General features: G+C 44.3%; 1 protein-coding gene across 1 annotated transcript in view; it reads right to left on the reverse strand.

Moving 5' to 3' along the window:
• LOC139368345 (agrin-like) overlaps positions 1-27,750 on the reverse strand; it is a 445,616-nt gene that overhangs the window by 119,784 nt on the left and 298,082 nt on the right. Inside the window, exons 8-10 of the mRNA XM_071107109.1 lie at positions 20,340-20,561; positions 8,424-8,621; positions 6,894-7,094 (exon numbers count right to left, since the gene is read on the reverse strand). Of these exons, the coding sequence (XP_070963210.1) occupies positions 6,894-7,094; positions 8,424-8,621; positions 20,340-20,561 (621 nt within the window). The remainder of the gene's footprint in view (positions 1-6,893; positions 7,095-8,423; positions 8,622-20,339; positions 20,562-27,750) is intronic.

Raw genomic sequence — 27,750 nt, forward strand, 5'->3', positions numbered from 1 at the left:
AACTAACAGTGTCATGACGTTGGCCTGGAGGGTAGGTTTATGACAGTCATAAATACCAGTAAAAAATACCTTTTTCCTCTCTCTACCCTACTGAGGTTACATTTGCAAAACCATTGGTTAACATAGAGATTCTGGAAACATCAGAAGGTGGGGGGAAATTAACTATATTCTGGTAATCCGAACAATTTAACATATGCGGTGGTACTTGATGAATATGATGTCAGTTCCGTTGTCATCTGAGACATTCTCATCAATGATAAGATGACATAAACTCTACAGTGGAAAGTCTACACATTAGAGTTATCGGATTCACATGGAGTTGTTGTTCAATTTAAATGTTTGAATATGAAATTAGATAACTACAGAACGAAGCCAACATCAGCATGAGCTTTGGTTGCGAATGGTATGAACTTTTTAACTCTTATTCACTACAGTAGTGATACCTCCTAGCCGTTGAGTTAGCAACAGCATCTGCAAACGAAGGTTAGGAAGGAACAGACAGACGTTAACCATGACAGATACGTTTGAGACCGAAAGGAGCAAGTGCGACACTCACGTGTCCAAAATCAGTACTCTAAGCGCTCAAGTGGACTCTGCAATGCAGCAGAATACCACCCTTAGGTACCATCTAGAGGAAATCCAGAATGGTCACGCTCCACAGCGTGACAGCCCATCCAAGCAACCGGAGCCAGGTGATATTAATTACGGAGAAATTATTTTATAGCATGTAGCATATAGCATAATAGCATGTCATATCTGTTAATCTGGCATAGCCAAAGACACGACAACAGTATACAAGGCATATTGACATATGAGAGAGACATACAGCGAGGCATAAAGTAATCACAGGTGTTGATTTGGAGAGCTAGCTTAGACAACACTGGGTGAGACAACAACAGCTAATCAGCTAAAACAACAACAGGTAAAATGGCGATGACTGGGCGGCTGGGGCCGACAGATAAACAAAATAAATAAATAAACAAAACAAAACAAAATAAACAGAATGGAGTACCGTGATTAATGGACAGTCCAGTGGACATCTAATCAGTTAAATTGTAATTATTCGCCTACCTCATGCCTTTTGCACACAATGTATATAGACTATTTTTTTCCTACTGTGTTATTAACTTATTGTTTATTGTTTACTCCATGTGTAACTCTGTGTTGTTGTCTGTTCACACTGCTATGCTTTATCTTGGCCAGGTCGCAGTTGTAAATGAGAACTTGTTCTCAACTAGCCTACCTGGTTAAATAAAGGTGAAATAAAAATTGTAAAAAAATGTAGCCAAGTGATCATAGGGTCCAGGGGGTAGCAATAGATGGAACAGGGAAGCCGCGGAGTAGTCGCTACTATGCTATCATGCGGGTGACACGGCGTTTAAAGTTAGTAGCCCGGGGCTAGTAGAAGCATCTGCTCCAACGTCCGACAGAGAATGGTTGAAGGCACAGCGGATGGAGTATTCAATGGCAGACCTGCCGTGGTGGTGCGGCGGGGCGCCGTGTCGACTAAGGATCCAAGCCAGATGGCTAAAGAGGTATTGTAGTTGTAGTAATTTAGTTTTCTATCCGGGAGATTCTCCGGGCTCGCGGCTAACTGGTGCTAGCTTCGGGGCAGGGGCGTTAGTCACTATAGCGACTCGGTAGCAGCAGTGATCCGGTGCCAAGGTCCAGAGCTTACGACAAGGATCCGGGGGAGTAGTGTGTTCTAGCCGTGTTTGGGTGGAGTCCGGGTGAACAACTGAGTAGGCCGGGAGGTCTCAGGGATAGCTTTGGTACTGAATAACTCAGTGGGTGCTAGCTAGCTGTGAAGATCAGGAGTAATGGTCCAGGGATTACGGCAGGAATCCGGCATTGTAGTGGAGAGACAGTCCGTTACTGGTAGGCTGGCGAGTATTATCCAAGCAAAAAAAAAGGTCTGGTATCTGTGCAGAAGGTAGAGGCGGCTAGCAGTGGCTAACAATGACTAAATAGCTTGTAGCTAATTAGCTGTTTAGCTTCTGATGGCTAGGAGGGGGCAAGAGGAACGGTGACAAGGCGTGGAATAACGATATGGGGCACAGTGTGTGTGTGTGTGTGTGTGTGTGTGTGTGTGTGTCTGAGTGTGTGTGTACTATACTATAGGTGCTGATTGTTATTATAATGATGATATGGGGCAGTATCTGTGTGTGTCTCTCTGAATGTGTGTGCAAATACTATAGGTGCTGCTTGTGATTATATTGATGATATGGGGCACAGTGTCTGTGTGTGTGTGTCTCTGAATGTGTGTGTATATACTATAGGTGCTGCTTGTGATTATAATGATGATATGGGGCAGTGTGTGTGTGTGTGTGTGTGTGTGTGTGTGTGTGTGTGTGTGTGTGTGTGTGTGTGTGTGTAAATACTATAGGTGCTGCTTGTGCGTACAATGATGATATGGGGCAGTGTGTGTGTGTGTCTCTGAATGTATGTGTATATACTATAGGTGCTGCTTGTGATTATAATGATGATATGGGGCAGTGTGTGTGTGTCTCTGAATGTGTGTGTATATACAATAGGTGCTGCTTGTGATTATAATGATGATATGGGGCAGTGTGTCTGTGTGTGTGTCTCTGAATGTGTGTGTATATACTACAGGTGCTGCTTGTGATTATAATGATGATATGGGGCAGTGTGTGTGTGTCTCTGAATGTGTGTGTATATACTACAGGTGCTGCTTGTGATTATTATGATGATATGGGGCAGTGTGTGTGTGTGTGTGTGTGTGTGTGAATACTATAGATGCTGCTTGTGCGTACAATGATGATATGGGGCACAGTGTGTTTGTGTGTGTCTCTGAATGTGTGTGTATATACAATAGGTGCTGCTTGTGCGTATAATGATGATATGGGGCAGTGTGTGTGTGTCTCTGAATGTGTGTGTATATACTACAGGTGCTGCTTGTGATTAGAATGATGATTTGGGGCACAGTGTCTGTGTGTGTGTCTCTGAATGTGTGTGTATATACTATAGGTGCTGCTTGTGATTATAATGATGATATGGGGCAGTGCGTGTGTGTGTGTGTGTGTGTGTGTGTGTGTGTGTGTGTGTGTGTGTAAATACTATAGGTTAATGCTTGTGCGTATAATGATGATACGGGGCACAGTGTCTGTGTCGGTGTCTCTGAATGTGTGTGTATATACTATAGGTGCTGCTTGTGATTATAATGATGATATGGGGCAGTGTGTGTGTGTCTCTGAATGTGTGTGTATATACTATAGGTGCTGCTTGTGATTATAATGATGATATGGGGCACAGTGTGTTTGTGTGCCCACGTGTGTACTATATGTGCAGTGTGTGTGTATCATGGCACATTTCTTTCTGCTACACATACAAAAGGTTACTCAATTCAGTCAATGAGATTATTTTAAATTGACCACAACCAGCTGGGAGTTAACAGCTGGCGAACAGAGCTAGATAATGGCTCAGTGGCTCAGTGAGAGAGAGAGAGAACCCAGGACAGACTACTCTCACCCATTTACCCCCTTCCTCCATCTGTCCATCTCTCAGTCCCTCCATCTACATAGCTTCTTCTCCACCCTTCCATCCCTATATCTTTATCTCCCCCTCTTTCCAACTCACCATCTCTCAATTTTCTCCCTATCCCCCTCTCCATCTCTCCCCTTGTCTATTTTCCCCTTCTCCATCGCTCTCAGAATTTCTGGCAAGTGAAATTTGCTCCGCGTTCACACTTCCTCAGACGATGACGATAGTCTCGGTGACGGTGACTACGTCTGGCCACAAGGGACTATCACTGACGTTGTATGCTTGACAGCCATACGGTGACAAAGACACAGAGAGAGAGAGAGAGCTGATTGTCACAGAGGGGAGCAGTAGAACCTCTGGAACTGTGCCAGTAGGACAGAGGGGAGCAGTAGAATCTCTGGAACTGTGTTAGTAGGACAGAGGAGAGCAGTAGAACCTCTGGAACTGTGCCAGTAGGACAGAGGGGAGCAGTAGAACCTCTGGAACTGTGCTAGTAGGACAGAGGAGAGCAGTAGAACCTCTGGAACTGTGCTAGTAGGACAGAGGGGAGCAGTAGAACCTCTGGAACTGTGCTAGTAGGACAGAGGAGAGCAGTAGAACCTCTGGAACTGTGCTAGTAGGACAGAGGAGAGCAGTAGAACCTCTGGAACTGTGCGAGTAGGACAGAGGAGAGCAGTAGAACCTCTGGAACTGTGCCAGTAGGACAGAGGGGAGCAGTAGAACCTCTGGAACTGTGCTAGTAGGACAGAGGAGAGCAGTAGAACCTCTGGAACTGTGCCAGTAGGACAGAGGGGAGCAGTAGAACCTCTGGAACAGTACCAGTAGGACAGAGGGGAGCAGTAGAACCTCTGGAACTGTGTTAGTAGGACAGAGGAGAGCAGTAGAACCTCTGGAACTGTGCTAGTAGGACAGAGGAGAGCAGTAGAACCTTTGGAACTGTGTTAGTAGGACAGAGGGAAGCAGTAGAACCTGTGGAACTGTGCTAGTAGGACAGAGGACAGCAGTAGAACCTCTGGAACTGTGCGAGTAGGACAGAGGAGAGCAGTAGAACCTCTGGAACTGTGCCAGTAGGACAGAGGGGAGCAGTAGAACCTCTGGAACTGTGCCAGTAGGACAGAGGAGAGCAGTAGAACCTCTGTAACTGTGCCAGTAGGACAGAGGGGAGCAGTAGAACCTCTGGAACAGTACCAGTAGGACAGAGGGGAGCAGTAGAACCTCTGGAACTGTGCCAGTAGGACAGGGGGGAGCAGTAGAACCTCTGGAACTGTGCTAGTAGGACAGAGGAGAGCAGTAGAACCTCTGGAACTGTGCCAGTAGGACAGAGGGGAGCAGTAGAACCTCTGGAACAGTACCACTAGGACAGAGGGGAGCAGTAGAACCTCTGGAACTGTGTTAGTAGGACAGAGGAGAGCAGTAGAACCTCTGGAACTGTGCTAGTAGGACAGAGGGGAGCAGTAGAACCTCTGGAACTGTGCTAGTAGGACAGAGGAGAGCAGTAGAACCTCTGGAACTGTGCTAGTAGGACAGAGGAGAGCAGTAGAACCTCTGGAACTGTGCTAGTAGGACAGAGGGAAGCAGTAGAACCTCTGGAACTGTGCTAGTAGGACAGAGGACAGCAGTAGAACCTCTGGAAATGTGCGAGTAGGACAGAGGAGAGCAGTAGAACCTCTGGAACTGTGCCAGTAGGACAGAGGGAGCAGTAGAACCTCTGGAACTGTGCTAGTAGGACAGAGGAGAACAGTAGATCCTCTGGAACTGTGCCAGTAGGACAGAGTGGAGCAGTAGAACCTCTGGAACAGTACCAGTAGGACAGAGGTGAGCAGTAGAACCTCTGGAACTGTGTTAGTAGGACAGAGGAGAGCAGTAGAACCTCTGGAACTGTGCCAGTAGGACAGAGGGGAGCAGTAGAACCTCTGGAACTGTGCTAGTAGGACAGAGGAGAGCAGTAGAACCTCTGGAACTGTGCTAGTAGGACAGAGGAGAGCAGTAGAACCTCTGGAACTGTGCTAGTAGGACAGAGGGGAGCAGTAGAACCTCTGGAACTGTGCTAGTAGGACAGAGGAGAGCAGTAGAACCTCTGGAACTGTGCTAGTAGGACAGAGGAGAGCAGTAGAACCTCTGGAACTGTGCTAGTAGGACAGAGGAGAGCAGTAGAACCTCTGGAACTGTGCTAGTAGGACAGAGGGAAGCAGTAGAACCTCTGGAACTGTGCTAGTAGGACAGAGGAGAGCAGTAGAACCTCTGGAACTGTGCTAGTAGGACAGAGGAGAGCAGTAGAACCTCTGGAACTGTGCTAGTAGGACAAAGGGGAGCAGTAGAACCTCTGGAACTGTGCTAGTAGGACAGAGGAGAGCAGTAGAACCTCTGGAACTGTGCTAGTAGGACAGAGGAGAGCAGTAGAACCTCTGGAACTGTGCTAGTAGGACAGAGGAGAGCAGTAGAACCTCTGGAACTGTGCTAGTAGGACAGAGGACAGCAGTAGAACCTCTGGAACTGTGCGAGTAGGACAGAGGAGAGCAGTAGAACCTCTGGAACTGTGCCAGTAGGACAGAGGGGAGCAGTAGAACCTCTGGAACTGTGCTAGTAGGACAGAGGAGAGCAGTAGAACCTCTGGAACTGTGCCAGTAGGACAGAGGGGAGAAGTAGAACCTCTGGAACAGTACCAGTAGGACAGAGGGGAGCAGTAGAACCTCTGGAACTGTGTTAGTAGGACAGAGGAGAGCAGTAGAACCTCTGGAACTGTGCCAGTAGGACAGAGGGGAGCAGTAGAACCTCTGGAACTGTGCCAGTAGGACAGAGGAGAGCAGTAGAACCTCTGGAACTGTGCTAGTAGGACAGAGGAGAGCAGTAGAACCTCTGGAACTGTGCTAGTAGGACAGAGGGGAGCAGTAGAACCTCTGGAACTGTGCTAGTAGGACAGAGGAGAGCAGTAGAACCTCTGGAACTGTGCTAGTAGGACAGAGGAGAGCAGTAGAACCTCTGGAACTGTGCTAGTAGGACAGAGGAGAGCAGTAGAACCTCTGGAACTGTGCTAGTAGGACAGAGGAGAGCAGTAGAACCTCTGGAACTGTGCTAGTAGGACAGAGGAGAGCAGTAGAATCTTTGGAACTGTGCCAGTAGCTCCACAAAGGATTGACATTGTGAACTAGGCTGCTACTTATGAAGCAAGTCATGTTTTAAAAGCACTCTGTCTCATAGTTTCGATTTTCTCTTCCCGATCAGTAGTGGCCACAAGTACATTTCTTCCTGACAATGGGAGATACTTACAGTATCAATAGGGATTGATCAACATCACCAGCTAACAACAGTAGCTACCAAAACAAAGTGGACAATGACAAACGTCAATGGAAAGAAAATATTATTAAAAACAGTTTATATTTCCTAATGCCAACCTTCTTCGCAGCTGCCGAGCTTGGCCACCTCGATCTTCTTCTTGAAGACGCAGGATGCCAAGCCCAGCTCACAAGTGTTGTCATAGGTCATGCCGTCGCTGCCACACACAGGCGAGAAGGCCTGGCCCTGGCACTGCGTGCACTCGCACTTGTTCTGGATGCATTGGGCCCCCCAGGCACACACAGCGCTGCCACAGGTCTCTGTAAACGCACATACAAAGGGTTATAGGTGACTATGCAGTGGAATCATAAAAAAAGAATATCCCTGCTAAAATACAACAGAGATACAGGTACATTACTTTAATAAGACATAGACACTGCACAGAAATATAAACGCAACATGTAAAGTGTTGGTCACATGTTTCATGAGCTGAAATAAAAGATCCCAGAAATGTTCCATACACAAAAAGCTTATTTCTCTCAAATGTTTTGCACACATTTTTTTCCATCTCTATTAGTGAGCATTTCTCCTTTGCAAAGATAATCCATCCACCTGACAGGTGTGGCATATCAACAAGCTGATTAAACAGTATGATCATTACACAGGTGTGCTGGGGACAATAAAAGGCCACTCTAAAATGTCACACAACACAATGCTAAAGATTTCTCAAGTTTTGAGAGAGCATGCATTTGGCATTCTGACTGCAGGTATGTCCACTAGAGCTGTTGCCAGATAATTTAATGTTCATTTGTCTACCATAAGCCGCCTCCAACGTCCAAGAGAATTTGTCAGTCCGTCCAACCGGCCTCACAACCACTGACCACATGTATGGCGTTGTGTGGGCGAGCGGTTTGCTGATGTCAACGTTGGGAACAGAGTGCCCCATGCTGTCGGTGGGGTTATGATATGGGCAGGCATAAGATACGGACAATGAACACAATTGCATTTTATCAATTTGAATGCACAGAGATACCGTGACGAAATCCTGAGGCCCATTGTCGTGCCATTCATCTGCCGCCATCATCTCATGTTTCAGCATGATAATGCACAGACCCATGACGCAAGGGTCTGTACTCAATTCCTGGAAGCTGAAAATGTCCCAGTTCTTCCATGGCCTGCATACTCACCAGACACGTCACCCATTGAGCATGTTTGGGATGCTCTAGATCGACGTGTACGACAGCATTTTACAGTTCCTGCCACTATCCAGCAACTTCACACAGCCATTGAAGAGGAGTGGGACAACATTCCACAATCAACAGCCTGATCAACTCTATGTGAAGGAGATGTGTCGTGCTGCATGAGGCAAATGGTGGCCACACCAGATACTGACTAGTGTTCTGATCCACGACCCTACTTAAAAGATAAAGGGATCTGTTACCAACAGTATCTGTGTTTCCAATCCATAGATTAGGGCCTAATTTATTAATTTCAATTGACTGATTTCCTGATGTGAACTGTAACTCAGTAAAAACGTAGAAATTGTTGCATGTTGCATTTATATAGTATATTTGTACCACCACACTGCTGGTAAGAACACACAGGCACACAGACGCAGCACACACACACTTGGCGGTAGCATTACTCACTGCATTCTCCCTGGGCGAGCACACGCAGGTCAAGCTGCTTGGTACAGGCGCGCACGTGGAGCTCACACTCGCTGCCGTAGGTGGAGCCGTCGCTGCCGCACACAGGTTGGTGGGACTCCACACACTCCTGCGGGCACACACAGCGGCCCGACTGCCCTTCGCAGATCGCCCCGAATGAACAGTTGGCACACGCCTCGTCTGGAGGGAGACAGGTAGGAGAGAGTTAGGGTCTGAGGGAGTACATAAGACCAGTATGGGTAACATGGGGAGAGAAATAGAATGTGTGTGTGTATGTATGTGTGTCAGGGAATTTAGTGAGTGAGTGAGTTAGTGAGTAAGAAAAAGAGAGAGGGGACAGATAGAACCACAACCATGGTGTTACCATGATGCCATGTTTTAACCTAACCCCCCTCAAAAGGCTGGTCATGTCAAGAGGCCCCCAGATGGCCTGCAGACTTTACACATCTGCACGTTTCAGTGGATGATCTGGACTGAGAATACTGACAAGAATCCTCTCTTTCCAGATTCCATTTAGTCTGATCCTTTGCTTGTTTTCCATTCAGTTTCTTACCCTCTGCCTTGCATTGCCTACTACCGACACGTTGAGTATATCAAGGATGGGAAACTCCCCCTCCCCCATGTTATTAACCTGTTAATTACACCTTATTACATATGAATTAAGTCAGGAAATCAGCCCGTGTCGCACAGGCACTCGGTTATCCCGGCCTAGGGGCCTGATTCAAATATACATGCAGGCACCCCAAAAATAAAATGTGGTTGAGGTGGCAGCCAGCGGTGATGGAGATCACTGTGACACCGGCGTGCCGGACCCAAGGGCTATAAATCACGGCGAGTGTCGTCCTTTATCAGGGCCCGTGTCCCAATAAAAGGCTTCCCTTCTTCATCTCCCTCCTCCTGGCTCTGTATCGCTCCCTCTGTTCCAGCCAGTGCTGCCGGTCGTTGGTGTCGGCTGATCAGGACACACCCAGCTAACCGGACCCAACCGGGCTGCCTTATTGGCTGTATACATAGGGCCTTGATAGCTAGCACTAACAGCATTAACGCGGTGGGGCGACGTGTCTGACGGGGGGAGGTTGTAAAAAGTGGCCTTGAGGAGACAGCCATTTCGAGTGATGGATAGAGAGCGAGACGGTGGGGAAACGAAAAGCTAAAGAGCCTCAGAACGTTACACATCCTCTCAGACGAATAATAATAGTCCAGGAGACACGAGCTACAACCAGGGATGGAGGGAGGAGTTGTTCTATAACACGAAGAGAACGAGAGACATTTGTTTAGTGAAGGGCTCTAAAATAGCCCAGCCGATAAAATAGTCCCCAGCCGATAAAATAGTCCCCAGCCGACCTCCCAGTGTCTGTTCTATTACTATTGCTCTGTCCCTCCTCTCCTCCCTTTATTTACCTCTCCTCTTTTAACTTCCTCCCCACTCCTCTCATGTCTCTCCCTCTCTGTTGCCTGCTTATATTCTCATATTATACAATCTACTATTACTATCGTTCTGTCCCTCCTCTCCTCCTTTTATTTACCTCTCCTCTTTTAACTTCCTCCCAACTCCTCTCATGTCTCTCCCTCTCTGTTGCCTGCTTATATTCTCATATTATACCATCTACTATTACTATCGTTCTGTCCCTCCTCTCCTCCCTTTATTTACCTCTCCTCTTTTAACTTCCTGCCAACTAGTAAAGTATGCGTTGTTTGCATGTTTTTTTCTGTTCTAAATGACTTCTCTCTCCTCTCATCTATATATAGAAAGTGCCTTTCGGAGCGACTGATATCCTTCTGTGGTCTTTTAGCATGCGTGTCTCTGCCTCGTCCAGGCAGCCAGATACACAAGGTCACCCGACACTCAGGAGGAGGAAATACAACAGAATAATAAAACATGTAACTTCTCACTTTCAGACCGCACCGGAGCAGTAAAGATGACTATTTCCCCTAGCACAGGTTTTATATATTTTTTTCAAAAGAAAAATCTAATTATGACCACACACACACACACACACACACACACACACACACACACACACACACACACACACACACACACACACACACACACACACACACACACACACACTTCCCATCCCCTATAAAGGCTCACAACCACCCTTCTACCCCCCATCTACCCCCCCCTAACCACCCATCTACCCCCCCCCCCCCCTCACCCAGTATGCCAGTGACATGAACGGGCCGTGATAATTAAGCCAGATAATAGTGGAGACGGAGGGAGGTGATGACTCAGTGGAGTTTGAAGAGGCTTGTGTAAAGCAGTGCAAACAGCCCAGAATAAACCAGATCACCATCATCATTCCTAGAGCAGGCCTCGCCAAGCACTGCCTGCCTGCCACTTTTATTGCCCTGTTTCGCTGACTCCTGTTTCTGTGTGGACTCACTGCCATCCATAGTGCTGTGTGTGTGTGCTGTGTTACACAAACATGGCGAGGCCCGCTTCTTCCTCGCCTTTTTAAATGAAGACTATTCATTACCCCCCGGCGGCACCACGGCGAGACCTGTCTACCTAACGCTGGCAGCATGAACACAGTTGAGTTTGCCCACCCGGCTCACACATTCCTTTTGCTGCATTTCCCATTGGAATACATCCTTATGCGCATAGATTCCAATTTGGAAGGGAGGAAATAATAGTGGAGTCACATTGGCCCCCCTGCCAGCAACACTGCAATGGATTAAACATGAAACTCGAGTTGAAACAGGGGGTAGAGCAAGCGGAGAGCTAGCGTAACTGTGCTAAGCCAAGCCAGGCAAATGTAATCTCTCTCTGTGTGCTGGTGGTGGCAGATGTAAATGCACACGGTGGCTAACAGTGGCTAGAGTATTGGCAGTCTGTGTTAATGGCTGATAAAAGGCCTCAGGCATCTCTATTACTCTGCATTATTGTTATTATTGAGATGTTTTGTGATATTTCCTTGATTTTGCTGCTGCAATTCTGACAATTTGCATGGCAACATGCAATGATTTTGTCCAATTTGTTGCTGAAATGCGCTGACGAGTGAACAAGTTTGTTGAAGTGTGACTTGATTCAACCATATTATGAAGTAAATGTGCGTGATTGGCTGAAATTGCAAGCCCTCTTTTTGTACAATGGTGATGAGTCAGTTTTATGCGATAACATTGCGTTGATTTTACTACACTGCTCGAAAAAATAAAGGGAACACTAAAATAACACATCCTAGATCTGAATGAATGAAATATTCTTATTAAATACTTTTTTCTTTACATAGTTGAATGTGCTGACAACAAAATCACACAAGCATTATCAATGGAAATCAAATGTATCAACCCATGGAGGTCTGGATTTGGAGTCACACTCAAAATGAAAGTGGAAAACCACACTACAGGCTGATCCAACTTTGATGTAATGTCCTTAAAACAAGTCAAAATGAGGCTCAGTAGTGTGTGTTGGCCTCCACGTGGCTGTATGACCTCCCTACAACGCCTGGGCATGCTCCTGATGAGGTGGCGGATGGTCTCCTGAGGGATCTCCTCCCAGACCTGGACTAAAGCATCCGCCAACTCCTGGACAGTCTGTGGTGCAACGTGGCGTTGGTGGATGGAGCGAGACATGATGTCCCAGATGTGCTCAATTGGATTCAGGTCTGGGGAACGGGCGGGCCAGTCCATAGCATCAATGCCTTCCTCTTGCAGGAACTACTGACACACTCCAGCCACATGAGGTCTAGCATTGTCTTCCATTAGGAGGAACCCAGGGCCAACCGCACCAGCATATGGTCTCACAAGGGGTCTGAGGATCTCATCTCGGTACCTAATGGCAGTCAGGCTACCTCTGGCGAGCAAATGGAGGGCTGTGCGGCTCCCCAAAGAAATGCCACCGCACACCATGACTGACCCACTGCCAAACCGGTCATGCTGGAGGATGTTGCAGGCAGCAGAACGTTCTCCACGGCGTCTCCAGACTCTGTCACGTCTGTCACATGTGCTCAGTGTGAACCTGCTTTCATCTGTGAAGAGCACAGGGCGCCAGTGGCGAATTTGCCAATCTTGGTGTTCTCTGGCAAATGCCAAACGTCCTGCACGGTGTTGGGCTGTAAAAGCACAACCCCCACCTGCGGACGTCGGGCCCTCATACCACCCTCATGGAGTCTGTTTCTGACCGTTTGAGCAGACACAGGCACATTTGTGGCCTGCTGGAGGTCATTTTGCAGGGCTCTGGCAGTGCTCCTCCTGCTCCTCCTTGCACAAAGGCAGAGGTAGCGGTCCTGCTGCTGGGTTCTTTCCCTCCTATGGCCTCCTCCACGTCTCCTGATGTGCTGGTCTGTCTCCTGGTAGCGCCTCCATGCTCTGGACACTACGCTGACAGACACAGCAAACCTTCTTGCCACAGCTCGCATTGATGTGCCACCCTGGATGAGCTGCACTACCTGAGCCACTTGTGTGGGTTGTAGATTCCGTCTCATGCTACCACTAGAGTCAAAGCACCGCCAGCATTCAAAAGTGACCAAAACATAATCCAGGAAGAATAGGAACTGAGAAGTGGTCTGTGGTCACCACCTGCAGAACCACTCCTTTATTGGGGGTGTGTTGCTAATTGCCTATAGTTTCCACCTGTCTATTCCATTTGCACAACAGCATGTGGAATTTATTGTCAATCAGTGTTGCTTCCTAAGTGGACAATTTGATGTCATAGAAGTGTGATTGACTTGGAGTTACATTGTGTTGTTTAAGTGTTCCCTTTATTTTTTTGAGCAGTGTATTTTATTTTAGGGTTCAAGTTCCGGTGGCATGCATTGAAACATGTATCTTTTTCGTGGCTTTCTTTTGCAAAATAACTATAATTATTTTCAAATAATTGTCAACATACACAATAAGGTGTAGGGATTTCAACTGTATTGCAGGGAACAATATTAGGTCTATTTTTCTCCAGAGCACTAGCTCATTGTTCCCTTATTGGCACAGACGCTAGCCTAGCTTCTAACTCACATTAGCTAGCTGTCATGCTAGCCAGGTTTCCTTAGCAGCTTGTACACAGCCCGATATCCCTTGCTGATAGGACCACGGATTGCCCCGGAAGTGTGACTGTTTGAATCACTGTTGTTTGTTGCTGTTTCCATCTGCTCTGCGACCTGCCCTGTCTGGAACTGTGAGGAGTAACAGCGTAGCCTACATTACTAGCAAGACATAGACCAAAGCCGATGGAAGTACCGTTGGGGACAACGGTGTCTCTTTATCACAGGTGAAGGATATTTTAAACAAACAAAAAGAGTACTACAAACAGTTTTTACAACAACAAGAAAATAGCTTCAAGTGTTTTGTCCAAATACTGGAGTTGCCAACTAATAAAATAATGGACGACCTGACCAGAGAGGTCCAGGACCTGAAGAACAGTTTGCAGTTCTCCCAGGTTCATATCAATGAGTTCACAGTGCCTACGGCAAGTATTCAGACTAGAGGTTGACCGATTAATCGGAATGGCCAATTAATTATGGACGATTTCAGGTTTTCATAACAAAAATACAGATTTGCCGAATTTTTTTTTTTTACACCTTTATTTAACTAGGCAAGTCGGTTAGGAACATATTCTTATTTTCAATGACGGCCTAGGAACGGTGGGTTAACTGCCTAGTTCAGGGGCAGAATGACAGATTTTTGCAACCTTCCGGTTACTAGTCCAACGCTCTAACCACCTGCCTTACATTGCACTCCATGAGGAGCCTGCGTGGCAGGCTGACTACCTGTTACGCGAGGGCAGCAAGAAGCCAAATTAAGTTGCTAGCTAGCATTAAACTTATCTTATAAAAACAATCAATCTTAACATAATCACTAGTTAACAGGTGCCTGTTAATTTCTCATTGAATCACAGCCTACTTTGACAAACGGGTGATGATTTAACAAGTGCATTTGCGAAAAAAGCACTGTCGTTGCACCAAAGTACCTAACCATAAACATCAATGCCTTTCTTTAAAATCAATACACAAGTATATATATTTAAACCTCTATACAGTAAGGGAAAAAAGTATTTGTAATACTTATTTCCCTCATTAAAATGCAAATCAATTTATAACATTTTTGACATGCGTTTTTCAGGATTTTTTGTTGTTATTCTGCCTCTCACTGTTCAAATAAGCCTACCATTAAAATTATAGACGGATCATTTCTTTGTCGGTGGGCAAACGTACAAAATCAGCAGGGTATCAAATACTTTTTTCCCCTCACTGTATTTAATTAATATTGCCTGCTAACATTAATTTCTTATAGCTAGGGAAATTGTCACTTCTCTTGCAAGCAGTCAGGGTATATGCAACAGTTTTGGCCGCCTGGCTCATTGCGAACTGTGTGAAGTCCATTAATTCCTAACAAAGGCCGTAATTAATTTGACAGAATTGTACATAATTATGACATAACATTGAAGGTTGTACAATGTAAAAGCAATATTTATACTTCGGGATGCCATCCGTTAGATAAAATACGGAACGCTTCCGTATTTCACTGAAAGAATTTGACCATATTAATGATCTAAGGCTCGTATTTCTGTTTGTTATTATGTTATAATTAAGTCTATGATTTGATATTTGATAGAGCAGTCTGACTGAGCAGCAGCAGGCTCGTAAGCATTCATTCAAACAGCACTTTCGTGTGTTTGCCAGCAGCTCTTCGCTGTTTATGACTTCAAGCCTATCAACTCCGGAGATTAGGCTTGTGTAACCGATGTGAAATGGCTAGCTAGTTAGCGGGGTGCGCGCTAATAGCATTTAAAACATCACTCGCTTTGAGACTTGGAGTAGTTGTTCCCCTTGCTCTGCAAGGGCCGCGGCTTTTGTGGAGCGATGGGTAACGATGCTTCGAGGGTGGCTGTTGTCGATGTGTTCCTGGTTCGAGCCCAGGTAGGGGCGAGGAGAGGGACGGAAGCTATACTGTTACACTGGCAATACTAAAGTACCTATAAGAACATCCAATAGTCAAAGGTATATGAAATACAAATGGTATAGAGAGAAATAGTCCTATAATAACCTCAACCTAAAACTTCTTACCTGGGAATATTGAAGACTCACCAGCTTTCATATGTTCTCATGTTCTGAGCAAGGAACTGAAACGTTAGCTTTTTTACATGGCACATATTGCACTTTTACTTTCTTCTCCAACACTTTGTTTTTGTATTATTTAAACCAAATTGAACATGTTTCATTTTTTATTTGAGGCTAAATGGATTTTATTGATGTATTATATTAAGTTAAAGTAAGTGTTCATTCAGTATTGTTGTAATGGTTATTATTACAAGTAAATAAATACATTAAAACATATGTATAAATATATTTTTTTTAATCGGCCGATTAATCGGAATCAGCTTCTTTTTTTTGGTCCTCCAATAATCGGTATCGGTATCTGTGTTGAAAAATCATAATCGGTCGACCTCTAATTCAGACCCCTTTACTTTTTTCACATTTTGTTATTTTACAGCCTTATCCTCATCAATCTACACACAATACCCCATATTGACAAAGTTTAGAAACGTTTGCAAATGTACACTAAGTTTTAGAACACATACTCATTCAAGGATTTTCCTTAATTTTTACTATTTTCTACATTGTAGAATAATAGTGAAGACATCAAAACTATGAAATAACATATATGGAATCATGTAGTAACCAAAAAAGTGTTTAACAAATCAAAATATATTTTATATTTGAGATTCTTCAAAAAGCCACACTTTGCCTTGATGACAGCTTTGCACACCCTTGGAATTCTCTCAACCAGCTTCGTGAGATAGTCACCTGGAATGCATTTAAATTAACAGGTGTGCCTTCTTAAAAGTTAATTTGTGGAATTTCTTTCCTTCTTAATGTGTTTCTATTGTGTTGTGACAAGATAGATTGCCCTATTTGGTAAAAGACCAAGTCCATATTATAGCAAGAACAGCTCAAATAATCAAAGAGAAATGACAGTCCATCATTAATTTAAGATATGAATGTCAGTCAATATGGAACATTTCAAGAACTTGCTTCAAAAATCTTCAAAAAGTTGCTTCAAGTGCAGCAAAAACCATCAAGCGCTATGATGAAACTGGTACTCCTGAGGACCACCACAGGAATGGAAGACCCAGAGTTACCTCTGCTGCAAAGGATAAGGTCATTGAAGTTCCCAGCCTCAGAAATTGTAGCCCAAATAAATGCTTCACAGAGTTCAAGTAATAGACACATCTCAACATCAACTGTTCAGAGGAGACGTGCGTGAATCAGGCCTTCATGGTGGAATTGCTGCAAAGACACCACTACTAAAGGACACCAATAATAAGAAGAGACTTGCTTAGGCCAAGAAACAGGAGCATTAGACCGGTAGAAAGTTGTCCTTTGGACTGGAGTCCAAATTTGTGAGACCCAGTGTGGGTGAATGAATGATCTTCGCATGTGTATTTACCACCGTAAAACATGGAGGAGGAGGTGTGATGGTGTGGGGGTGCTTTGCTGGTGACACTGTCTGTGATTTATTTAGAATTCAAGCCAGACTTATTTTTTTTAAATATATATATATTTTTTCACCTTTATTTAACCAGGTAGGCAAGTTGAGAACAAGTTCTCATTTACAATTGCGACCTGGCCTAGATAAAGCTAAGCAGTTTGACACATACAACAACACAGAGTTACACATGGAGTAAAACAAACATACAGTCAATAATACAGTATAAAGAAGTCTATATACGATGTGAGCAAATGAGGTGAGATAAGGGAGGTAAAGACAAAAAAAGGCCATGGTGGCAAAGTAAAATCAATATAGCAAGTAAAACACTGGAATGGTAGATTTTCAGTGGAAGAATGTGCAAAGTAGAAATAAAAATAATGGGGTGCAAAGGGGTGCAAAGGAGCAAAATAAATAATAAATAAATAAATAAAATAAATACAGTAGGGAAAGAGGTAGTTGTTTGGGCTAAATTATAGGTGGGCTATGTACAGGTGCAGTAATCTGTGAGCTGCTCTGACAGTTGGTGCTTAAAGCTAGTGAGGGAGATAAGTGTTTCCAATTTCAGAGATTTTTGAAGTTTGTTCCAGTCATTGGCAGCAGAGAACTGGAAGGAGAGGCGGCCAAAGAAAGTTGGTTTTGGGGGTGACTAGAGAGATATACCTGCTGGAGCGTGTGCTACAGGTGGGAGATGCTATGGTGACCAGCAAGCTGAGATAAGGGGGGACTTTACCTAGCAGGGTCTTGTAGATGACATGGAGCCAATGGGTTTGGTGACGAGTATGAAGCGAGGGCCAGCCAACGAGAGTGTACAGGTCTCAATGGTGGGTAGAATATGGGGCTTTGGTGACAAAACGGATTGCACTGTGATAGACTGCATCCAATTTGTTGAGTAGGGTATTGGAGGCTATTTTGTAAATGACATCACCGAAGTCGAGGATTGGTAGGATGGTCAGTTTTACAAGGGTATGTTTGGCAGCATGAGTGAAGGATGCTTTGTTGCGAAATAGGAAGCCAATTCTATATTGAACTTTGGATTGGAGATGTTTGATGTGGGTCTGGAAGGAGAGTTTACAGTCTAACCAGACACCTAGGTATTTGTAGTTGTCCATGTATTCTAAGTCAGAGCCGTCCAGAGTAGTGATGTTGGACAGGCGGGCAGGTGCAGGCAGCGATCGGTTGAAGAGCATGCATTTAGTTTTACTTGTATTTAAGAGCAATTGGAGGCCACGGAAGGAGAGTTGTATGGCATTGGAGCTTGCCTGGAGGGTTGTTAACACGGTGTCCAAAGAAGGGCCAGAAGTATAGAGAATGGTGTCGTCTGCATAGAGGTGGATCAGAGACTGGATCAGAGACTCACCAGCAGCAAGAGCGACATCATTGATGTATACAGAGAAGAGAGTCGGTCCAATAATTGAACCCTGTGGCACCCCCATAGATACTGCCAGAGGTCCGGACAGCAGACCCTCCGATTTGACACACTGAACTCTATCAGAGAAATAGTTGGTGAACCAGGCGAGAGAATCATTTGAGAAACCAAGGCTGTCGAGTCTGCCGATGAGGATGTGGTGATTGACAGAGTCGAAAGCCTTGGCCAGATCAATGAATACGGCTGCACAGTAATATTTCTTATCGATGGCGGTTAAGATATCGTTTAGGACCTTGAGCATGGCAACCACAACATTCAGCAGCGATACGCCATCCCATCTGGTTTGGGCTTAGTGGGACTATCATTTTTTTTTTTTAACAGGACAATGACACAACACACCTCCAGGCTGTGTAAGGGCTATTTTACCAAAGAGAGTGATGGAGTGCTGCATCAGATGGTCTGGCCTCCACAATCCCCCAACAAATTGAGATGGTTTGGGATGAGTCGGACCGCAGAGTGAAGGAAAAGCAGCCAACAAGTACTCAGCATATGTGGGAACTCCTGCAAGAGTTCCCACAAAGCATTCCAGGTGAAACTGGCTGAGATAATGCCAAGAGTGTTCAAAGCTGTCATCAAGGCAAAGGGATGCTATTTGAAAAATCTCAAATAGAAAATATATTTGGATATGTTTAACACTTTTTTTTGTCTCTACATGATTCCATATGTGTTATTTCATAGTTTTGATGTCTTCACTATTATTCTACAATGTAGAAAATAGTAAAAATAAAGAAAAACCCTTGAATGAGTAGGTGTGTCCAAACTATTGACTGGTACTGGATGTGTAACTGATGGATACACACACACACACTACATGTTAATGTTTTTAAATGTATGTCAAATGTAAAGTATTTTGTCTGTAATGTATTTTCCGTTATGTGTCGGACCCCAGTAAGACTAGCTGTCGCCATTGGCATCGGATAATGGAGATCCTAATCCAATCAAATCAAATGCTATTACCCGTTTAGGACCAAATGGCTACATGCAGGCAACATGCATGAACTTTACTAAGTAGCCTATAAAAGAAGAGAGAAGTGAAGAGATGTAAATATTTATCTGAATTTGTTCACGTCTGGGCTTAGTTAGTCTACACATGACATGTCAGCCTACTGTACATGTTCCTTACTGTGCAGATATATGCCTCTGCTGTAGACCACATCTACAGTAAAATAGAATTGTATTCAAACTAAAGCTGCAGAGAGTGAACTCTGACTGATGACTAAGAGGAAAGGACATGGAATGGAAGAAACGGGCGCAAACAGTTTGTTCATAAAAGGAAAATGTTAATCATTGCCATCATCAATGACCCTTTATGGGAAAATGAGCACTAGAGATGCCATTAACAAGTCTAGCTAAAATGGCTTCGTCAAGTGGACTAACCAAACTTTAGGGAAGAAAAAGAAAACAGGCAATGAAATGAGTGCAGGCGGAAGCCAGGATATTTTTAGCCCGGTGCTCGAGAGCAGACAAAGACTCATGACTCAGTCACCATTTAAACAGTAGGAGCATGGCTGTTCCCCCTCTCATTGGAAGTAGATTGCATCTTCAACCAGAAAGGTCAATAATAGGGAAATTGCAGGCTTTAGCCATAGACTTCCAGTCATTACACTAAAGCTACTTAGCAACTTCCTTCCAACAGAGACAACAAATGGAATCCACAAGTTCATCTGACTCTGGGGAAGTAGACAAAGGGCCTCATTACCACAATCCAGAAGTATCCCTTTAAATATCTGCTCTGAATTAAGATCTAAAGATGCCTGAAGAAGGAATGGGGTGATTGGCTCGAGAAACTACCTCTAACCTCCTTCATACTGGACACAGAGACATATAAATGGAATCCACCAGTTCATCTGACTCTGGGGAAGTAGATAAAGGGCCTCATTACCAAAATCCAGAAGTACCCTTTGAAGACCAGGAGTTTTTCTCTGACCACATCACATGATCTTATACCCTAGGGCCCAGAGTTATTCCTGTTTCCTGGTCAGGTTACATGGTCAGACATGTACAGTATACAGACATAGTGTACTACTGTATAGTCTGGTACTCACCGCAAGGTCCTCGGTGCTGGATGTGGATCTCCCTCTGCAGGGCGCAGCCCGTGGCCCTCATCTCACAATGGCTGCCGTAGCTGTGGCCGTCACTGCCGCACACTGGGTCGGGTGTCTGGAGGCAGGCTTCGGGGCACTCACATACGGGCTTGTCGTTCTTCACCACACACACAGCGCCAAACTCACAGGCCTTTGCCAGGCACGGGCTGGGCGCGTGGAGATCTGAGATGGGAGACAATTGGGGTTAGCATTGATGGGGGTGAGGGAGCAGTGAGAGAGGTTGAAGGAGAAGGATGGGAATTGAGGGGTTAGGGGTTGAAAGAGGGGGGCGGGGGCTAAAGACAGGAAGAGTGGGGTACTCAGCATAGGTTAAAAATAGAGTAGAGGTTGATGAAAAGGTTTGAAAGAAGGGGGTTGGCGGGTCAATTAGATTTTTTTATACCTTTACTTAACCAGGCAAGTCAGTTAATTAGAACAAATTATTATTTTCAATGATGGCCTAGGAACAGTGTTAACTGCCTGTTCAGGGGCAGAACGACAGATTTGTACCTTGTCAGCTAGGGGGTTTGAACTTGCAACCATTCCGGTTACTAGTCCAATGCTCTAACCACTAGGACAACCTGCCACCCCAGTGTGAAGGTACTGCTAACCCCCCCCCCCTTTTTGTACCTGCACAAACCTATGGTCAAGTCTGAACATGTACCAGACTCTCATCCATAGTACTTGATTGATACTACCTGTATCAATCAACTCCCTCCAGGTAATCTCATTGGCCCTGTCCCCTCTGTATGAGCCAATCACAGGTGGCAGACACCTCTGTATGAGCCAATCAGAGGTGTCTGAGCACATTGTAAAAGCCAATTACAGGTGACTGACCACTCTGTATGAGAAACCCACGCCCTAAAGTATATGGGTAAAAACCATAGACTTGTGGCACGGATAGAAAATTGGTGAGAAACGGTAGAAAATAATTGTCCTTTTCTATTTATGGGGAAGTAAACGGGTGCTGATTAATTGTTTCCAAGTATGCCGTTCTTCAAATGAGGCCATTTGCATCTCACTGAGAGAGAGAGAGAGAGAGAGAGAAAGAGAACGAGAGAGAGAGAGAACGAGAGAGAGAGAGAGAACGAGAGAGAGAGAGAGAACGAGAGAGAGAGAGAAAGAGAGAGAGAGAGCTATCGCTACGTGGATAGAAACGAGAGGGAGGGAATTAAAGCAACAGAGGAGAAGAAGAAAAAAGAGAGCTCTCTGATGAATAATTCACAAAGCCCAGCTCCTGGGCAGAGATAGATATGAAGAAGTGGGAGAACATCAGAGAGAACATCAGAGAGAAGGTGTATGCATGCCATTCTCTTCTCCGGCCGCTCCACTACCATTTATGTATTTTTATCTTTATTTAACTAGGCAAGTCAGTTAAGAACACATTCTTATTTATCCCGGCCAAACTCGGACGACACTGGGCCAATTGTGTGCCGCCCTATGGGACTCCCAATCACGGCCGGATGTGATACAACCTATAACTTCATTAAATTGGGGGTTAGCAAAGAGACTGCCTGGGCTTCTGAGGGGAGGAGTGGGATGGCGTTCCGTGTGGTGCCGGTTCTGCCATTGCCAGGCGAGTTGGGAAGTGGGTCAGGATCGGGATGAACGAGGAAGAAACATGTAGACGACAATGTGATCTGAAGTGATCCAGCTAATGTGGTTTCATCATCATTGCCTCCTTATCCTTCTTCAACCCCCCAATCAATTCTTCATCAAAATTGGTGTCGAGGTTAGATGTTCAGGTCACTGCCAAAATAATGGAAAAACTTTACAAAATGAGGGATGCCTCAACACAGGTGTGGTTCCTAACTAAATTAAGTAATAAGCATCCGATCATGCTAAGGGTCATGTATAAATAATTTCAGGCCATTACTTTGGCTACCAGGGCTACGCCCCCATAGGATGACAATGCCCCAGCCACAAAGCATGAGTGGTCATTTAATGGTTTGATGAGAATGACAACGATGCAAACCATATGCAATGGCCGTCTCAGTCACCAGATCTCAACCCAATTGAACACTTATGGGAGATTCTGGAGCAGTGCCCGGAGAGAGTTTCCATCAACAAAACACCAAATGATTGAATGTCTCGTGGAAGAATGGTGCTGCATCGCTCCAATATAGATCCAGACACCAGTACAGTTGTGGCCAAAAGTTTTGAGAATGACACAAAAATGAATTTTCACAAAGTCTGCTGCCTCATTTTGTATGATGGCAATTTGCATATACTCCAGAATGTTATGAAGAGTGATCAGATGAATTGCAACCATGACGGACACTCCACCTCTAAATCGATCCCGCTCCAGATTACAGGTCTCGGTGTAACCCTCATTCCTTCGATGATAAACACAAATCCGACCATCAACCCTGGTGAGACAAAACTGTGACTCGTCAATGAAGAGCACTTTTTTGCATGTCCTGTCTGCTCCAGCGACGGTGGGTTTGTGCCCATAGGCGACGTTGTTGCCGGTGATGTCTGGTGAGGAGCTGCTTTACAACAGGCCTACAAGCCCTCAGTCCAGCCTCTCTCAGCCTATTGCGGACAGTCTGAGCACTGATGGAGGTGTTGTGCGTTCATGGTGTAACTCGGGCAGTTGTTGTAATCCTGTACCTGTCCCGCAGGAGTGATTTTCGGATGTACCGATCCTGTGCAGGTGTTGTTACACGTGGTCTGCCACTGCGAGGACGGTCAGCTGTCCATCCTGTCTCCTTGTAGCACTGTCTTAGGCATCTCACAGTACGGACATTGCAATTTATTGCCCTGGCCACATCTGCAGTCCTCATGCCTCCTTGCAGCATGCCTAAGGCACATTCATGCAGATGAGCAGGGACACAGGGCAACTTTCTTTTGGTGTTTTTCAGAGTCAGTTGAAAGGCCTCTTTAGTGTCCAAAGTTTTCATAACTGTGACCTTAATTGCCTACCGTCTGTAAGCTATTAGTGTCTTAACGACCTTTCCACAGGTGCCACGCCAGTTCATTAGTTGTTTATGGTTCATTGAACAAGCATGGGAAACAGTGTTTAAACCGTATATAATGAATATCTGTGAAGTAAATTTGAATTTTTACAAATTATCTTTGAAAGACAGGGTTCTGAAAAAGGGACGTTTCTTTTTTTGCTGAGTTTACAGCTGAGTTTAAGCCGTATGCTGAGTTTACATACTGCTTAAAGCTATACAGACTAAATCAATTATGTTTGAAAATGATATGACAATGGTGGTAAGTTGGTGGTAAGTTGTTTATTTGTTGAGTGATTCAATTTGTTTCAGCATAGTAGCTCCTGCTTGTGACCAGCATGTGAGGCAATATCTCAGATGTGAGACGTGCATTTATAATTTGGCGGCCTCCAAAGGTAGGAAATGTTGTATACAGTTGAAGTTGGAAGTTAACATACACATAGCCAAAAACATTCAATTCCTGACATTTAATCCTAGTAAACATTCCCTGTCTTAGGTCAGTTAGGATAACCAGTTTATTTTAAGAATGTGAAATGTCAGAATAATAGGAGAGAATGATTTATTTAATATTTTATTTCTTTCATCACATTCCCAGTGGGTCAGAAGTTTACATACACTCAGTTAGTATTTGGTAGCATTGCCTTTAAATTGTTTAACTTGGGTCAAACATTTTGGGTAGCCTTCCAGAAGCGTTCCACAATAAGGTGAATTTTGTCCCATTCCTCCTGACAGAGCTGGTGTAGCTGAGTCAGGTTTGTTGGCCTCCTTTTCGCACACGCTTTTTCAGTTTTGCCAACAAATGTTCTATAGGATTGAGGTCAGGGCTTTGATGGCAACTCCAATACCTTGACTTTGTTGTCCTTAAGCCATTTTGCCAAAACTTTGGAAGTATGCTTGGTGTCATTGTCCATTTGGAAGACCCATTTGCGACCATGCTTTAACTTTCTGACTGATGTCTTGAGATGTTGCTTCAATATATGCACATAGTTTTCCGTCCTCATAATGCCATATATTTTGTGAAGTGCACCAGTCCCTCCTGCAGCAAAGCACCCCCACAACATGATGCTGCCACCCCCGTGCTTCAAGGTTGGGATGGTGTTCTTCGGCTTGTAAGCCTCCCCTTTTCCTCCAAACATAACGATGGTCATTATGGCCAAACTGTTCTATTTTTGTTTCATCAGACCATTTTTCAAAAAGTATGATCTTTGTCCCCATGTGCAGTTGCAAACCGTAGTCTGGCTTTTTTATGGCGGTATTGGAGCAGTGGCTTCTTCCTTGCTGAGCGAACTTTCAGGTTATGTACAGTGGGGCAAAAAAGTATTTAGTCAGCCACCAATTGTGCAAGTTCTCCCACATTAAACGATGAGAGAGGCCTGGAATTTTCATCATAGGTAAACTTCAACTATGCCAGACATTGTAGGATTTTTTATGAATTTATTTGCAAATTGCGGTGGAAAATAAGTATTTGGTCACCTACAAACAAGCAAGATTTCTGGCTCTCACAGACCTGTAACTTCTTCTTTAAGAGGCTCCTCTGTCCTCCACTCGTTACCTGTATTAATGGCACCTGTTTGAACTTGTTATCAGTATAAAAGACACCTGTCCACAACCTCAAACAGTCACACTCCAAACTTCACTATGGCCAAGAGCAAAGAGCTGTCAAAGGACACCAGAAACAAATTTGTAAACCTGCACCAGGCTGGGAAGACTGAATCTACATTAGGTAAGCAGCTTGGTTTGAAGAAATCAACTGTGGGAGCAATTATTAGGAAATGGAAGACATACAAGACCACTGATATTCTCCCTCAATCTGGGGCGTCACGCAAGATCTCACCCCGTGGGGTCAAAATGTTCACAAGAACAGTGAGCAAAAATCCCATAACCACACGGGGGGACCTAGTGAATGACCTGCAGAGAGCTGGGACCAAAGTAACAAAGCCTACCATCAGTAACACACTACGCCGCCAGGGACTCAAATCCTGCAGTGCCAGATGTGTCCCCCTGCTTAAGCCAGTACATGTTCAGGCCCGTCTGAAGTTTGCTAGAGAGCATTTGGATGATCCAGAAGAAGATTGGGAGAATGTCATATGGTCAGATGAAACCAAAATATAACTTTTTGGTAAAAACTCAACTCGTCGTGTTTGGAGGACAAAGAATGCTGAGTTGCATCGAAAGAACACCATACCTACTGTGAAGCATGGGGGTGGAAACATCATGCTTTGGAGCTGTTTTTGTGCAAAGGGACCAGGACGACTGATCCATGTAAAGGAAAGAATGAATGGGGCCATGTATCGTGAGATTTTGAGTGAAAACCTCCTTCCATCAGCAAGGGCATTGAAGATGAAACGTGGCTGGTTCTTTCAGCATGACAATGATCCCAAACACACTGCCCGGGCAACGATGGAGTGGCTTCGTAAGAAGCATTTCAAGGTCCTGGAGTGGCCTAGCCAGTCTCCAGATCTCAACCCCATAGAAAATCTTTGGAGGGAATTGAAAGTCCGTGTTGCCCAGCAACAGCCACAAAACATCACTGCTCTAGAGGTGATCTGCATGGAGGAATGGCCAAAATACCAGCAACAGTGTGTGAAAACATTGTGAAGACTTACAGAAAACGTTTGACCTCTGACATTGCCAACAAAGGGTATATAACAAAGTATTGAGATAAACTTTTGTTATTGACCAAATACTTATTTTCCGCCATAATTTGCAAATTAATTAATTGAAAATCCTACAATGTGATTTTCTGGAGAAAAAAAAAATCTAATTTTGTCTGTCATAGCTGAAGTGTACCTATGATGAAAATTACAGGCCTGTCTCATTTTTTTAAGTGGGAGGACTTGCACAATTGGTGGCTGACTTTTTGGCCCCACTGTAGGACTTGTTTTATTGTGGATATAGATACTTGTTTACTCCAGCATCTTCACAAGGTCCTTTGCTGTTGTTCTGGGATTGATTTGTACTTTTCACACCAAAGTACGTTCATCTCTAGGAGACAGAATGTGTCTCCTTCCTGAGCGGTATGACGGCTGCATGGTCCCATGGTGTTAGTTTGTACAAATGAACTTGGTACCTTCAGGCATTTGGAAATTGCTCTCAAGGATGAACCAGACTTGTGGAGGTCTACAATTTTTTTTCTGAGGTCTTGGCTGATTTATTTAGATTTTACAATGATGTCAAGCAAATGAGCACTGAGTTTGAAGGTAGGCCTCCAATCGACTCAAATTATGTCATTTAGCCTATCAGAAGCTTCTAAAGCCATGACATCATTTTCTGGAATTATCCAAGCTGTTTAAAGGCACAGTCAGCTTAGTGTATGTAAACTTCTGACCCACTGGAATTATGATATAGTGAATTATAACTGAAATAATCTGTCTGTAAACTTTTGTTGTAAAAATTACTTGTGTCATGCACAAAGTAGATGTCCTAACCGACTTGCCAAAACTATAGTTTGAAGAAATTTGTGGAGTGGTTGAAAAACGAGTATTAATTTTTATTACATTTTTATTTCACCTTTAAACAGGTAGGCAATTTGAGAACAAGTTCTCATTTACAATTGCGACCTGGCCAAGATAAAGCAAAGCAGTTCGACACATACAACAACACAGAGTTACACATGTAGTAAAACAAACATACAGTCAATAATACATAATAATACATATTAATGACTCCAACCTACGTGTTTGTAAACTTCAGACTTCAACTGTACATCTGTCATCATTCTTACCAGACTTCAGTCCTTTTTTCCTAGAAAAATCCCGTTCTATCATCTGCCTAAAGAGGCCATTTCCGTCTTGGCTTACGGTGACATTTTCTAGTAGAAGAGGTATCCACTTTGTCAATAGCTGACAGAAATGTTCTGTATCCAGACTCTGAGTCTTCATTGCTTTACAGATCAGACCAGTCAATTTGACTTACAGCTGCGTCATAGTTACTCTGCTCACTTTTCAGGATTTTTTTGTAATGTTGCACATTAATATGGTTCTTAAATATCTTTTTAGTGAGCTTTCTAACCACCAATGTAACATTGTGGTCAGATATGCCAGTTAGTAAGTTACTAGACTTTGTTATTCAATCAGGTATGTTAGTAAACACCAGATCAATTTGAGTATGGGATGACTGTGTTACTCTGGTTGGACCTTGTATTTTTTGAGTCAAATTGAAATCATCTGTGATTTCTTTGAGTTTTTTCCTGCAAGTTTTATTTTCCGAGTTTATATTGAAATCGCCCATGAAGATTATCTCCTTCTTATGATCACATTCTTTCAAGCATGACATTTAGATGGTCAGCAGAATGCTCTCATTCTCTTGAATGGGTGGTTGGAACGGATTGACAGTTGAAACCCCAAAGCCCCGGGAGACTGTGACGTATGTCCTCATCTAGCCAAGCGGACAGGAGAATTATGCATGGTGTCGAA

This window comes from Oncorhynchus clarkii, chromosome 16 (assembly GCF_045791955.1).
Source record: "Oncorhynchus clarkii lewisi isolate Uvic-CL-2024 chromosome 16, UVic_Ocla_1.0, whole genome shotgun sequence".
Lineage (NCBI taxonomy): Eukaryota > Metazoa > Chordata > Actinopteri > Salmoniformes > Salmonidae > Oncorhynchus > Oncorhynchus clarkii.